This window comes from Trichosurus vulpecula, chromosome 6 (assembly GCF_011100635.1).
Source record: "Trichosurus vulpecula isolate mTriVul1 chromosome 6, mTriVul1.pri, whole genome shotgun sequence".
Classification (NCBI taxonomy): domain Eukaryota; kingdom Metazoa; phylum Chordata; class Mammalia; order Diprotodontia; family Phalangeridae; genus Trichosurus; species Trichosurus vulpecula.
The window spans coordinates 138,569,890-138,585,302 of record NC_050578.1 but is presented as its reverse complement, the minus strand read 5'-3'; the positions used below and the strand labels follow the sequence as shown (position 1 = coordinate 138,585,302).

Below are 15,413 nucleotides of genomic sequence, written 5' to 3'. Positions count from 1 at the left end.
CTAAAGGAGAACCAAAAAAATACTGAAAAAAAATACTGAAGAAAACAACACCTTAAAAAATAAAGTAACTCAAATGGCAAAAGAGCTGCAAAAAGCCAACGAGGAGAAGAATGTCTTGAAAGGCAGAATTAGCCAAATGGAAAAGGAGGTCCAAAAGACCACTGAAGAAAATACTACCTTAAAAATTAGATCGGAGCAAGTGGAACCTAGTGACTTTATGAGAAATCAAGATATTAAAAACAGAACCAAAGGAATGAAAAAGTGGAAGACAATGTGAAATATCTCATTGGAAGAACCACTGACCTGGAAAATAGATCCAGGAGAGAGAATTTAAAAATTATTGGACTACCTGAAAGCCATAATCAAAAAAAGAGCCTAGATATCATCTTTCAAGAAATTATCAAGGAGAACTGCCCTGATATTCTAGAGCCAGAGGGTAAAATAGAAATTGAAAGAATCCACAGATCGCCTCCTGAAAAAGACCCCAAAAAGAAAACTCCTAGGAATATTGTTGCCAAATTCCAGAGCTCCCAGATCAAGGAGAAAATACTACAAGCAGCCAGAAAGAAAGAATTTGAGTATTGTGGAAACACAATCAGAGTAACACAAGATCTGACAGCTTCTACATTAAAGGATCGAAGGGCTTGAAATACGATATTCCAGAGGTCAGTGGAGCTAGGATTAAAACCAAGAATCACCTACCCAGTAAAACTGAGTATCATGCTCCAAGGCAAAATATGGATTTTCAATAAAATAGAGGACTTTCAAGCTTTGTCAGTGAAAAGACCAGAGAGCTAAATCTAACCTCAATAAAGGTAATAAAAATAACTGTAAAGGAGCTACTGAAGGATGAGGAGGGAAATACGACCAGATGTATTTAGAGGAGAATTTTAGCATCTTTTAAAAAGCAACTAACACCTGTAGTATGCAGATACTCAGAATTTGAGAAAGTGCTCATATGAGATCTAGTCTTAATAATGAAGGTAGTCATGTGACTACTGTTTGCCTCAAATTACCTCAGAATACCCTTTTGCCCAAAGATCTCAAAGCACCCTTCAAGTTTCACCCCAAATAATCTTTTCTATTTGGTGGCTGTTCTTCTGGACCTAATTTAGTTTTATCACTAATTAACAAAACTTGGTGATTTTATTAGCAATTTTGGTTCACCTAGCGTAGTACTTTACTCATAGTAGCCTTAGTAACTTAATGTTTGTTGAATTGCTTTTAGTAGGATTAAAAACACTTAGCTATATTAAGCATTCTATGACAGTTTCTTAATGCTGTTGGTCACGTTGTCATCTAACTTGTTATCCTGCTTTGTGGCTTTGTAAGAGTAGTCTTAATGACTGAGCAGAAAATGTTTTGTGGAAGTTGACACATCATTTGCCTAAGGCTGTGTTTTTGGGTTTAGCAGTAACATTACTGTCTATATAGACAGTCCACTTTCTTTTCTTTAGAATCTTTCTTTTTAATATTCACTTAATATTTGTCATGAAAAACAAAATATGGTCAAATACAGTCAAGCCTGTTTTACCATGACTTCACTAACAGCTTTAGTCATTGTATGTTAGTGAATTGTAAAACTTTGAAATCCTTTAGCCTTATAGATGCTGATTGTCACAATGGATCAAAGGAAGAATGATAGCTTTGTCCCAAGTATCACTCAGTTGGAAGATTTTCTAACAGAACATAACTCCAATGTAGTATGGCTTCTCGTTGGTAAGTGAAACTTATTCCATTTTATCATGTTTTATAGGTGCATTGTTACATGCAGGAAACACATACTAAGATGTCATTTTTTCTTAGCTAAATCATTGCTTGAAGAAATATATTTTAATTCTTCTTTTGATTGTGCCTCTTCTGAGAAGACTGACTGACTCCAGGAGTGCTTAAGGATTGTTCTGAGAGAGGGAGTGGATGAGACTCTACCAGGTCCTATGTTATTCCTCACACTCAGCCGTGAAAGTACATTGATAGTATCAGAAAGTAACACAAGTTTTTGTTTATAATCTACACTTAAATCCACAAGTACAGTTTATGGAAGACCTTTTAGTGGTTCTTCATGATTGTTTACTTAGAGCAAGAAGTAAAGAATATGACAAATACCTGATTTTGTGATTGCTTTAGTTTGGGAAAAATTTAAATCAGATTTTGATTGAAATAAGATTTTCCAGATTAGTGAATATAATTGCTGACATTTAAATAATATTTTTCCTGACTCAGGACCTGGCTAGGACAAAAATTGATACTGGGTATATGTAGATGAGGTTATGTGCCTACCTGTGGTGATATATAATATACATCCCATTGCATGTCCCCATTTAATGTTAATGGGGAGGTTAAGGCAATTACGTTATGTTTATGTACAACATATAGATGCATGTAGTTAGTATGACACTTGAGGTTATCATAGTTACCAGTATATCTGTCCTAATATCCTCTATTGGTTTTGAAAGAATATAATCTCAGGCAATACAGTGTCATACAAGCCATAAGTGTTATTCATGCAATAGCACTTAGTAGACCGATAATCAAATCAACATCACCATTGCTACTGTGAGGGACATGACAGACTGCCACCCGTGGGCTCTCATCATAATCCCTGTGAATCATTTGCTGACTGTCTAAGCCAAAGCGTGATTTCCTGGCCACTTCCTCTCCCTCATGCTTCAGTCAGTCAATCACTCAATCATCATGAAGCACCTACTATGTATTGGGCACTGTGGATATTAATACAAATAAAAACAAAGACATCCCCTTCCCTCAGGGAGCTTACAGTCTAACGGAGTAGAGACAGTGCGAAAAAGGAAGCTTAAAAGGTGGGGGTGGGGGTAATGAAGGGGCATGAAGGAGAGTTCCAAAGATGTCCAAAATCCATGCCCCCTCTTTAAATAGAAGCCCTTCAGGCAGAGGTACAGAGGGGACTGAGGATGTATGAGGATCAGACAGATTCAATCTTGCAGGATAGTGAGATTTTCCTGGGGAAGGAAGGCCTGATGGAGAAATCAAAAGAAGTGTGAAAGCAGCATGGCTAGTTGGAAAAGGGGAGAAAAATCCTCATCACTCAGTCAGTGAATACTTAAGAAGCACCTACCTATCTGTCAGGCACTGTGCTAACTGCTGGAGATACAAAGAAAGGCAAAAAAAAAAAAATGGTCCCTGCTCTCAAGGAGCTCATAATCTAATAATATAAATAATAATGATAATAAGATAATCATTATCATAATGTGAAATTTTACATTACATTTTATATTAAAATGTAAAAACTATTCTTAGCTTGTGAGCCATACAAAAACAAGAGGCAGGAAAGTTTGGCCCACATGTCATCATTTGCTGACCCCGGCCTACACAGCTGCTGAAGTCCCTCTCCAGTTGTAAAATTCTGTGATTTTGGTTTTCAAGACGTCATAGATGTGCATATTTATGAACTGTATTTTCATTGAAGAAGTAGTCACATTAGAACCTCACTTTCACTACCTTATTCAATGACATTTTGTTAAAAGTAGGTTATTGGCTAATTAGTGACAAAACTTCTAGTACAAGGCAACCTATATTTAATAGAGGTAAGTTTTTAATTAGGCTGAAGTTGCTCTCATTTCTGGCTGTGCCTGTTGATTAAATATCATGAGAAGTTTCTTTTTCTTGTTTAATGGTGACAGCCTAGTTGGGAGAAACTGTTTGGAATTGACGCTGGGGTCTAGGTGGTGGCTGCATGGAGGTGGGCAGAAGCAGCTGGGCAAGAAGGAGGAAAGTGAGACTCGGAGAGAAGACGGTGCCCAGGGCTGCTCAGAAGGATCTGCTCTCAGCCTCTTGTTTTTCCTGACTAATCTTTGAAGGAGAGGGAAAGAAAAATAGACAAGCCAGAATCTCTGTGTGGTTCAAAAGTCCCATTTATTAAGTTACATGCAAAAGATAACTACAGCAAAAATAAATTGAATTGCCATTCTTTTAGATGTTTTAAATATCTTCTTTTTATTAATTCCTTTATTGCCGTGTACAATTGAGGGTAATTTAAGCAAAAATGCGTGGAAATCTTGTGCATTTTTTCTTAACAGCTACAATTTTGTCCTGTGGATGGATTATATATCTCACTTATTACAATTCCCGGAATGTTGGACTTATTTTAACGTTAGTTCTTAACAGATGGTACAAGAATGGCTACATCCATATTGGTAAGTTCTTCTTGAATTGTCGTCTACCTCTGTGACTCTGGGCAGGTCAGTCAGTCTCTCCTGGCACCCCTTTTCTCATCTGTAGAATGAAGGGCTGGACCTTGATGACCCTTTTCATTTTAATTCTATGATTCCTTGATCTATTCCTTCTATAGTATATTTTATAAAACCCAACTTCTTTCAGTTTGTTTTGAAATTTTACTTATATTTCATAACAGCAGACTGCTCTACTGGAGTTATTCCTACACAGCATATTTTTTAGTGGTGGTTGTCCATCCCGCAGCTTCTAGATCAGTCACTGGAGTAGAACCACGTATTGTTCAATGACTGGAATAGAAGCTCTTACTGTTCACCCCTCCTCTCATTATTATGGTTTGTTGTACTTGAGAGGATGATAGAAAAGCAGGTGGTGGAACCACTAGATGGAGGCAGGCCAAGGCGGTGAATAAATACCGTCTAGTAGGAAAGATCAGACTGAATGAATCTCTGGATGCTTGTGGAAATGGGGTCCAAGTAGATCTTCAGGATGTAAGGATTGAAAGCCTGCTCTCTGGGTGCTGATTAACAAAGGAAAAGGTGCTCCCTCTGTGGCTAATACAACTAAAAAACTTCCAAATTGTGTTAAAAAAGAGAAGCCAGGACTGAGTCACAGTTTGGTTAGAGAATAAAGAGCACTTGTAGAGAATCAGCAAAAAGGTAACCTGTCAAGGCTATTTTCTCAAAAATTTACATCTTTCATCCCTTGGAAAAACCTTTTTAAAAAATTGCTCTTCTATATCTAGAAATTAAAATGGTCATGATCGAGTCAATTTTTTATTTTTTGAAAATACTTTTAATTCATACAGTTTATTATAAAGATTTCCCATTTTAATGACAATGAGAAAAATTAAATCTTTACTATGTTCATGGTGTAGTAAAAATTATTTTAATTGGGGAGAAGGAGTGGTTCTTAACATATCTCCTTTTTTTCTAGTTAAAACCTTGGCTCACATTTTCTTTTTGGTGTAACTCAAAAGTCCTAATTAGGTGCCTCATTTTGGTGTCGTGATGCCCCCGCTCAAAGTCCATGCCAATGGAGCTCAGCTTCTCAGCAGCTTCTGTCAAGCTGGAAAGGCTTGTATAGGCCTCTCCATGGTCTGTTTATTTGTCCTTCAAGAATTAGCCCACTTAGGAAAGACTGCTCAGCAGGTTGGTTGCCATTGGATGAAAGCCCCTCTCCCAGACCACCATCTAAACTGTAAAGGGGTCGAGATCTTTGGTGGTCTGAATACTCACAGCAAAGAAATTATGGATTGGTGAGGCATGAAATGTGGTGAAGGTCTCTGTCTTAAGGGAAAAAAAATGAGAATCATATCTTAAGTCCTAAACTGTTGACTCAATAAGCCTCAATAAGGTTTTGCTAATTCTGAATTTGAAATGATTCTAGTCTCAACTGTAGTTTCCTATGCATCATTTGTATGGAAAATAAAGATGATGATGACTGAGCAGCAGATGACAGGATTGGAAGTGAGGGACACGTCCTTATCATCATTTTGGAAATAGACATTTAGTGTATAGCATTATACCATAATTGGGAAGGGCAGTGTTACTTACGTGGTACAACTTGAGAACACAAAGGGACTTTAGGAATTGCCTAGTCCGACCCTGCGCCTACATTACAGATGTAGAAACTGAGGTTCCTGGAGTTCATCCCCCCCGAGTCGAACATCAAGTTAATTGGAGAGCAGGTATGGAGCCTGCTGGGGCTAGTGACTCCCCCTTTGGTGTGCCTTCTTCTTACCTTCCACTTAAGCAAGTTTGGTTTCAAAGGATTTTTATGAAAGGATATTCTTACGCAGTTTAAATTTTAATTTCTCCACATGCTTGAGAAAGTAATAGATTTGAATCTTTTTGAAAATATGAAATTTGTTTTTACAGTAATTTCGGACTTGCATTTCCATTTACTCTGAATTAGTGAAATTTTTACTCCTTCAAAACTTTAGTAAAATAGGAAAGAAGATGAACTAATATAGAAATTGAAGAATTTATTTTGAAAATTTTAAATGCCTTTTGGGGGGGCACTCATAATGAAGTTACATCCAAAAGATGATTCTTTTTGCCCTTTTTCTTCCTACAGGTTCGTTTTCTTTCTCTGTCCTTTCTGGAAAAGTGATGGTCCGAGAAATTTATTACATTACGGAGGATATGTCTGTTAGGTGAGGACCTTTCTTATGAGGCAAAAAAACAGTTTTTAGCTTGTGCAAATGAATGATGACTTAAGTTCCTAGCTGATACATTTGTACCTTGTTTTATTGTTGTATTAATAATGATATCTCATCAGACAAACTGATTTGCATCATCATATTCTTGACTAAATCTCTGAGACTTAAGTATCCTGATCTTTCACTTTTTAGTAAGTGGAACTCCAGCTTGGAGGGTTATTAATGCTTTGTCAGCAGAGGCAATTTTAATATAAAAAGTAAAATGTTATTGATACATCTCAGAAATTAACAATTAATACATATTTGGGGAATCTTCCTTCTTTTTAAGCTTAGACTCACAGTATCCCACTTGGAGAAAGTGTTTGGAGGGACCTCAGAGGTTAGTTAGCCCCAGCCATACCCAGACAATAACACTCCATATCATTCCTAAACCATTCCCCTTCACCTCCTGAAGAAACAGCTCTGAGGGTTACAGAGGATCAGGTCTTCTCTTCGCCACCAAGTATCAAAACATGGACATTGAGTGATCACATTGACCTTCTGCGGAATCCCCATTCTGTTTCCAAAAAACAAACCAATCAGAACTCTTCTTTGTTTTAGACTTCTTATCATCCTCCTTCCATTTTCTCGTAATCACAGAAACCTGGCACTTCCTAGGTGACCCTGCACTCCAGGCCATGCTTTAAAGGCTGTCACCTTCCTCCATCCCTGTGGCTCAATGGGCCCAGAGGAGTGAGGGAGCTTCTGGGGCCTCATGGTTACTCCCAGGGCCTCTCTACCACTGTGCTTCATTAGCCTGTGTCCTTTTGAGGGTCATTAGTCTGTCTCAGCTTGCAGAGACAGGCTACTTAAAAAACAAAGACCAAAGGGAGATAGCGAGACCTGCAGATATTATGGGGAGATGGAGAAGAATCAGGCAGCGAGTGTTTATTCAGCACCTTCTTTGTACCAGACGCTAGAGATTAGAAATACGTTGAATGAAGCCGTCTCTCCTGCCAAGAGCTTACGTTCAAGGAATGATGCGTGATCATTTTTGGAGGAGGGCTCTGAGGGCTCATGGAATTAGGAAAGCTTTTGTCTGATAGCACTTGAGCTGAGCTTTGAAGTAAATTAGAAATTCTGGGCTAGAGGTGAGAAGAATGTGCATTCCAGGCATGGGGTACAGCCAGGGCAAAGGCCCAGAGACTGAAAATAAAATGTCATTTGTGGGAAGACCAGCTTGGCTGGAGCAGAGTGAGCTGAAGGGAAGTAGTAACACTGGCAGGTAGGCCACAGCCAGATGGTAAAGATTTTTAAAGGCCAAACCAAAGAGTTTTTATTTTATCAGGCACTGCATCCCTGCCTGCCCATCCTAGTATTAAATGCAGCTTCCTCTCTTCCCCCCGCCCTCCATTCGCTTGGGGAGCTGATGGGGGGTGTCAGGCACGCTTCCTCTAAGTCCTTGCTGCCTCCTCTGGGGCAGTCAGCAGTTTTCAGGGAAGCCCAAAATCCCTTTGGCCGCTCTGTGCAGGGCTGACTGCAGTATGGAGGGGTATTTTGGGAGCTCTTGTAGGAGTCCAGGGGAGGAGTGCCAAGGGCCCCAGGACCAGAGATATGGAACACCAGACAGAAGCCCAGAGATGAAGGAAGGGTCTTTACTTCTGTGGGCTCGGGGACACCCTTCATTGCTGTTCACAACAACCCAGCCCTAAAGGAATAAGGAAAATCTTGGAACATTTCCTGGTGCCCAGGGAGGTGATACAACTTTGTGAGGGTCACATGGCACTCATGACGCCAGGGTGGGGTCCAACCAGAAGCTCGTTTGGGAGTTGTAAGGCATTTTCTTCAACTATATTTTCATTCTGATTAGGTTCTCAATCAGTGGTGCAACACAGCCTATTGAACCTATAATGTGTTTTAATTACAGTATTAATTAGACTCTAAAATATAACCACCATTTATACCAGTGTTTCTTTGGAAAAATTATTTCAGTCTTGCCACTTGGTATCCTAGGAACATATTATGTCTCTCATCACCCCCTTATGCCAGCTTTAAGGATCAGAGATTCCTCCTTCCCTTCCAGGCATTGGACGTGGGGCCACTTGCACGTGGAAGGGCCTCTAGCAGAGATGAGGTGGTTGATGAGGGTGGAGATGAGGCTTTGGAGGATTAGAAGCTGGGGCTTGGCCTTCTAGTATATGAATTAAGGACAGGGGAGGTAGCAAGGTGAGAAAGGGTCTGGGAGGCTGTAGGGAATGAGTTTGTCATCTCTCCTTTCTCTTCTCACCTCTCTTTTCCCTTGTAGAGGAAGCTCAGAATGTCCCCCCACTCCCTTCCACTTCACCCCTAATTGCCTGCTCTAGATGCTAAGGCTACGGGAGCAACAGTGCATTAGTAAGACAGGAATGTCCCATCCTTCTCCCTGCCTTACAGCCTCCTTCTCCTATAAAACCCCTGTTCCCAAGCTCTAGGACAGGCCTGCCACATGGGGCAGCGAGGCTGGGCGTGATTGGAGGAAGAGTTCAGCTAATTGAACAAGGGATGGCAGAGCCTGCAGGTGGGCGGGCATAGTGACAAGGAGGAGGAGGAACCTCCCAGTGGTAGGTTGTATAGAAGAGCCTTATATTGTTTAGATGTATCTTAGGTCAGTGTTGCCTGTTGGCACAGTTAATTGTGGATTATATTTGGGTGGAAAGCTTCCCAAATGTTTATGTGTATATAAACATCTATTTATATATTTGTAATTTATCTTATTCAGAATTCAAGATGGATTTATCATTTTTCGGTGGTGGAAAATGTATAACCCCAAACAGAAGCAGCATGGTGAGTTTTATCATGGATTTTTGACTATTCAGTCCTATTCCATGACATACTTTGAATTATCAGATTTTTAAAATTTAAGGATTGAAGTGTTCCACATCAGGTTATAGATGGAGGTATTAATTCAAAAAACAGGTGCAGGGCAGTTTGAGTAAATTAATGTACATTTTTTTCTGTTTTTAAGAACTCTCTAGTGAAGCAGATACTTTTTCTCATTTATTTAAGGAGAAATTTAATGTACATTGCTTTTTCTTTCCCTTATAAAAACCACATAGAATAATTTTCTTTTTTTTATGAGAATATATACGTGTGTGTGTATGTATATATGTATACATATATATATATATTTTTTCCTATGTTTACTGACCGGTTGAGGGTTGAGAAAATTGAGAAGGGCCAGGAGAAGTAAAGGAGGCTCGCCAGACAGTCCGAGTGCTTGGCCATTAGCCTGGGAGGGCCAGAGAAAATGGAGAGCCACCAGTGCCTGGAGCAGACCCCTTCCAGGGGACTTCTGAGGGGACATAGGCCAGGACCAACAGCACGGGCAGGCTTACATGGTTTGGGATACACCTCCATGAGGGGAACTCCCAGTGACCCATTTGAATACAATTATTGTAAAATTGCAAAGAATAATTAATAAATAAATTAAGTAAATAAAATAATAAATAAATAAAAGAATAATTAATATGTATTTTTAAGATCACATTTATATTGCATGTTTTTTCAAACTAAGTTTATTTTAGTTAAGGGGAATAAGCATTTATATAGTCCCTACTGTGTGCCAGGCACTGTGCTGAAGCTAATTGCTTTACAAATATTATCTCATTTGATCCTCACAACAACCCTGTGTGGTAGATGCTATTATTATATTCATTTCTGTATTTAAGGAAACTGAGGCAGATGGGCCAAGTGGCTTGACCAGGGTCACACAACTAGGAAGTGTCTGAGCCTGGATCTGAGGATTTAATGACTTCAGTTGTTTGCTTTATGGAAACAGAGTTCCTGAAATAGTAGATTGGGATCTCTCCATAGATGACAATGCAAGTTGCTGCCCTTATACTTCCAGATTCCCAGGCAGGAGGAAAACACAGCTACAAGCAACTGTGATTCTCTAAGATTTGATTAACCATGAGCATGACACCCCTCCCCCCACCTCTTCCTAGCATTCAGAGAAATGAACAGTAGCTGCTTCTCACAAAAAAAAGAAAAATGTTGGCACACCAAGCTGTCACAAAAACATTTTCTTTTAAAAATGTTACATGTTTTGTTTGAAAATATTTTCAAGATTGAAAAACCGTTCAACTTGTTTAAGAATACTTTTAACTAAAATTTGGATGAGGGTGATACTAGAGAGAAAAATCCTTATAGTTATGCCTTCCACACTGTGGGGGCTAGGGGCATGGTGCCCCCGAGATCCAGAAAATTTGTGTAAAATGTTTTGGCCCTCCATACCAGAGAAGAAGTCTGGATTTTTTTCTCTTTGTTTTGTGGGATTATTGTAAAATTTGCGTTAAGTATTTAGTCATAGGCTCTGTGTTGTCTGCTGGCCTTCATGTGTTGTCTGCGGCTTTTGCAAAACTCCCTCTAAATTTCCATTTAATTTCTTAGCCAACCCATGATATATTGAAACCATGATGGGGAAAGTCATGATGTGGAAGGGATAACTGTAATGTATATACAGATACTGTGGAGAAAAGACAGCTATGACATAGACCAAAGAACTGAAGGAGAGTCCCGGGAATTCTTAGACAGTAACAGGGAAGAAAGTCAGAGGTGACGTCAGATGTCAGGGTACCAGCACACATGCTAGCAGTAATAAAGGGAAGCCGCCACGTTGGTACGGGCAGTGAGCTGCTGTTGGGGGCGTAATAAGGAGTCATTGGAGGTGACTCAGAATGCTCATTCAGTGGTGAGGGCCCCTTTCAGACCCTCACAGCCTCGTGCTTGCACTAGCCTCCTGCTCTGGCTTCCTGCTTCCAGCCTCTTTCCTCTTCATCCGACTGCCACAGAGGTTTCTGAGGGGCAGGTCTGACCCTGTCATCTCCTGCTTTTGAAGCTGCATGGACTCCTGTTGCCTCTCAGACCAAATAGAAGGTCCTCTGCTGGGCAGGGGTGCCAAACCCCATGCGATCTGGCTGCCTTCACCTCCCTCAGCTTAATACAAGTCACTCCCCTGCCTGTGCTGTTGCTGATCCTCCCACACAATATTCCATGTCTAGTCAGCTTTTGAATGGCTGCCCCTACGCTTGGAGTGCCCTCCCTCTAGACCTCTGCCTCTTAGATCCCTCGCTTCCTTCGGAGCCCAACTTTGTTCTCTGCTTTGGAGCAGTACCGCCTCCTGCATGGTCTTTGCTGATGCCTGGAGTGGCTGGTGCCGCCTCTTGCAAATCACCATGCATCCCAGACATCTCGCCATCAGCCCTGCCACGGTCCTCCCATCTCCTTACCTGGAGTAGCACCCTCTGGAGCGCACCTAGGCATTATGCTCCTCCTTCTCTCCTTCTCTGCCCTTCCTTCCCAACACCCACATCTTATAAAATATGTTGAGTCAGACACAGTGGATGGAGCCCTGGACCTGGAGCCAAGAAACCCGAGTTCAAATCCAAACTCTGACACTTACTAGCTCTGTGATCTCGGGTAAAGCACTGAGTTGCTATCATCTATAAAATGGGGGTGATAATAGCACTTACCTCCTAGGATTATTATGAAGATCAAATGAGATAATAGAAATAAAACTGCAGATGCCATTAACTTTAAAATAGGTATTGAGTCAATTACTTGTAAGTTTTCTTTCCCTACTTGATTTTTATTAGTTGTAAATTGCAGTATATTGACTGAACAAAATAAAGTTTCTGTTTTTATTTTACTACTTGGCATTTCCTGTAAAAGGGACAGCTAGGTGCTACAGTGCATAGATTGCAGGGCCTGGAGTCAGGAAGACTCCTCTTCCTGAGTTTGAATCTGGCCTTAGACACTTACTAGCTGTGTGACTAGCAAGTCATTTATCCTGTTTGCCTCAGTTTCCTCATCTGTAAAATAAACTGGAGAAGGAAATTGCAAACCACTCTGGTATCTTTGCCAAGAAAACCCTCAAAAGGATTCATGAAGAGTCGTACTGAAAAATGACCGAATAACAAAATGTCCTGTTGTTTTCCACAACAACTTGAGAAGATTTTGAATGATTTCGTCAGAAACTGATAGACTCTTAAAGCGGGTATATCATAATAAATACCCCTTCGGTTTTTATTTAAGTCTGCTATGGTGACAAACAGGGCAGGGCATAATATTTTCCAAATGAACATATCTTTAGTTTTCATTGGATGTCAGTGAATTCTGATGGTTGGATAGAAGTTATAGAGATATGGCACAAGTAAAATAAACCTATTAATGTAAAACAAGGTGAACACATTTCAGAGAGCGCTAACAACTAAGAAAAAGCCAACCATGTCTTTTTATGTATATATGATTTTCCTTTTTTAAAACATGTATAGCTCTTCAACTTACAAAACTATTGTACCTTCCATTGAAAAAAAGAGAATGGCACGACCCTTGCTCTAAATATGCTTAGTTAAGCAAAATTCCCACATAGGTCATCCCTCAAATTTATCTCCTTTCTGTGTCCTAAATCCTTTACCTCTCTGTCAGGAGGCAAGTGGCCTGTGTCGTCAGCATCTTTCCCAATTGTGTTGGTCATTGCATAACTCACAGTTCTTGAGTCTTGCAGAGTGGTTTATCTTTGCAGTGTTGTTCTAAACATATCTTATACAATTGTCCACATTGATGTGTGCTTTTGGATAAAAAACATTTTCTCACAAGAAAGGTATTGGTGTATCCAAACTGAATAATTTTCTGTACACACACACACACACACACACACACACACACACACTTCACACACTTCACACACACACACACACACACACACACTTTGGACCCAACCTATAATTTCATTTCTACCAAGACTTTCTGTTACTACTTCAGGTCAGAAATTGATCTGTAATTTAAGAGTCCTACAGAGTTACCTGGGACACTGAAAGGCGAAGAGACTTATGTACACCGTGGGTATCCAAGGCAAGGCTTGAAGCAAGAACTTGACACTCTTCCTTATTAACATTACTTGGTTATTGTTACCATTAACTTGATTAAATGTAATAGTACCTTTCTTTAAAACATGAGATGGTTCTGGAGTTTACAGAATCAAGTGTGAGGTTTCACCTTTTCTATGCAAGTTAGCAAGTTGAAAAACATAGCAAGAGTCCGTGCTGGAGAGTGTTGGAAAGACAAGCATGCCCTGATGCGCTCTTAATAGATCTGTGATATAGTTTAACCTTTTTGGATATCATTTTCAAATAGTGCAAGGAAGGTGATTGAACTGTCCATACTTTTGTGGTAGCAAAGAACTCCATTGATTGGAGAATGGCTGCAGAACTGGTATATGAATATAATCGAATGTTACTGTGTAGTAATAAGAGGATGTTGGAGAGACTTGGAAGATTTGTGTGAATTGATGCAGAATCAGGAGAACAATGCTCAGTGTACACAGCAGGATAAATGAAAAGATCGTCAAAAGGAAGTTGAATGCTGAATAATGGAAAGCTAGTAAAAGTTCTAGAAAGAGATGATAAAACATCTCTTTCCCCATGGCAATGAGGTGGGGGCTTACTGTGTGAGATGTGCTTAATTGTTCTTTGTCACAAAGGAAGGCATGGACAGTGACAAAAGATATCATCTCTGTGTGTGTGTGTGTGTGTGTGTGTGTATGTGTGTATTTTTTTTTATGAAAATAAGTTAATCCTGATATAATGTAACTGCAGGATTGGGAATGTAGACCATATATGAACCTCTTAGTTAATGTGCATTAATAAGAAATGAGAAGGCTGTCTTTGGTTAATTTTGTTATTTTGCAAATTCAGTAAATGCAGCTTAATTGTTTTTGTTTTGATATGAATCCGTAAACCCATTAGGTCATTACATAACTAGACCAGTGAAAATAAATTGAAGACATTTAATAGTTTTGCCTTGCCAATATTTAATGATGATATCTATTTTCTTTCCTGTTGACTTTTTAGAAACTTATTGCAAATGTGAATAATTCTTTTTTGTCTTAAAGTTAGAAGTACTGGGTTTGAATCCTAGCTCTGGCCCCTACAAACTGGTGATCATGGGCAGGTCATTCAGCTCCTTGTGCATCAATTAGTTTTTCACCTTTAAAACAGGAATAATGCTTGCACAGTCCTCCTTATAGGGTTATGAGAGAAATGCTTTGCAAACCCTAAAACACAAGAGAGATGTGGGTTATTATTATGTGTGGGTGTTTAGTTTTTGTTTATTCATTTCTTGGTCTGGACCTATAATTTCATTGAATTCCTGGTGAGGAAGCTCCTTTTACCAATGCGTATTGGCAACTTTTAGAATTCATAGGTAAGTGGTTAAATTCTGGTTGATGTTCTTACAACCCATATGTCAGCGGTAGGATTTGAACTCAGGGCTTCTGAATCTGAGGCTAGTTTTCCAATCATGCTACCTTTAAACCCAAGTGTTAACTATAAAAAAGGCACTTGACTGAAAAGTTTAATTGGAGTACATTTTTGTGTTCTTCCTTATAGATCCAAAGGCAGAGACTAGATTATATATCACAGTGAATGACTTTGAGTTTCATGTCTACAATCGTTCTGATCTTTATGGACAACTTCAAGAATTGTTTGGTTTGGAGCCAACCATCATTCCATCCAAAAAAGATAGTGAAAGAGTGCTGGAGAATGGAAGAGAGAGAACACGGCCCAACATTGAAAGGTTTGAGGCCACACGTTACATTTTATTAATCTCCAGTGCCTTTATCACGAAATGTCACTGAGTTTCTGTTTCTGTTTAATTAAATTTCATACTTTGTGTTTTAAAGTACCTCTAGACAATGTGGGCTAAAACTAAGTTATATTTAGATTGAATATAACGCCACATTGGCGTAAGTAAAACCACCAATGTTAAGTTAGAGAGTTCCTTTTAAATTTGCCCTGAGCATGGGATTTTTCTTTACATTTTGACCTTTAGTTTTTCCCTTTTCCTTTTTTCTCTTTCCGCCCCTACCCCCAATTCTTTGTGATTCTAGATGAAATTTCAGTGAATTGCTAGGGTTTAAAGCTGTCCTCTAATAGCTGAATCATTGTTCAGAGCACAGTTGAGCTGTTGTGGTCAGTGCAGTGCTTGAATGCCTGTGCATTAAGTAGGTACTTTTGACTGATTG

General features: G+C 39.5%; 1 protein-coding gene across 1 annotated transcript in view; it reads left to right on the top strand.

The window, feature by feature from the left end:
• KIAA1109 (KIAA1109 ortholog) overlaps nucleotides 1–15,413 on the top strand; it is a 211,491-nt gene that overhangs the window by 24,739 nt on the left and 171,339 nt on the right. Inside the window, exons 3-7 of the mRNA XM_036763063.1 lie at nucleotides 1,600–1,719; nucleotides 4,056–4,172; nucleotides 6,289–6,367; nucleotides 9,111–9,175; nucleotides 14,779–14,965. Of these exons, the coding sequence (XP_036618958.1) occupies nucleotides 1,608–1,719; nucleotides 4,056–4,172; nucleotides 6,289–6,367; nucleotides 9,111–9,175; nucleotides 14,779–14,965 (560 nt within the window). The 5' untranslated portion in view covers nucleotides 1,600–1,607. The remainder of the gene's footprint in view (nucleotides 1–1,599; nucleotides 1,720–4,055; nucleotides 4,173–6,288; nucleotides 6,368–9,110; nucleotides 9,176–14,778; nucleotides 14,966–15,413) is intronic.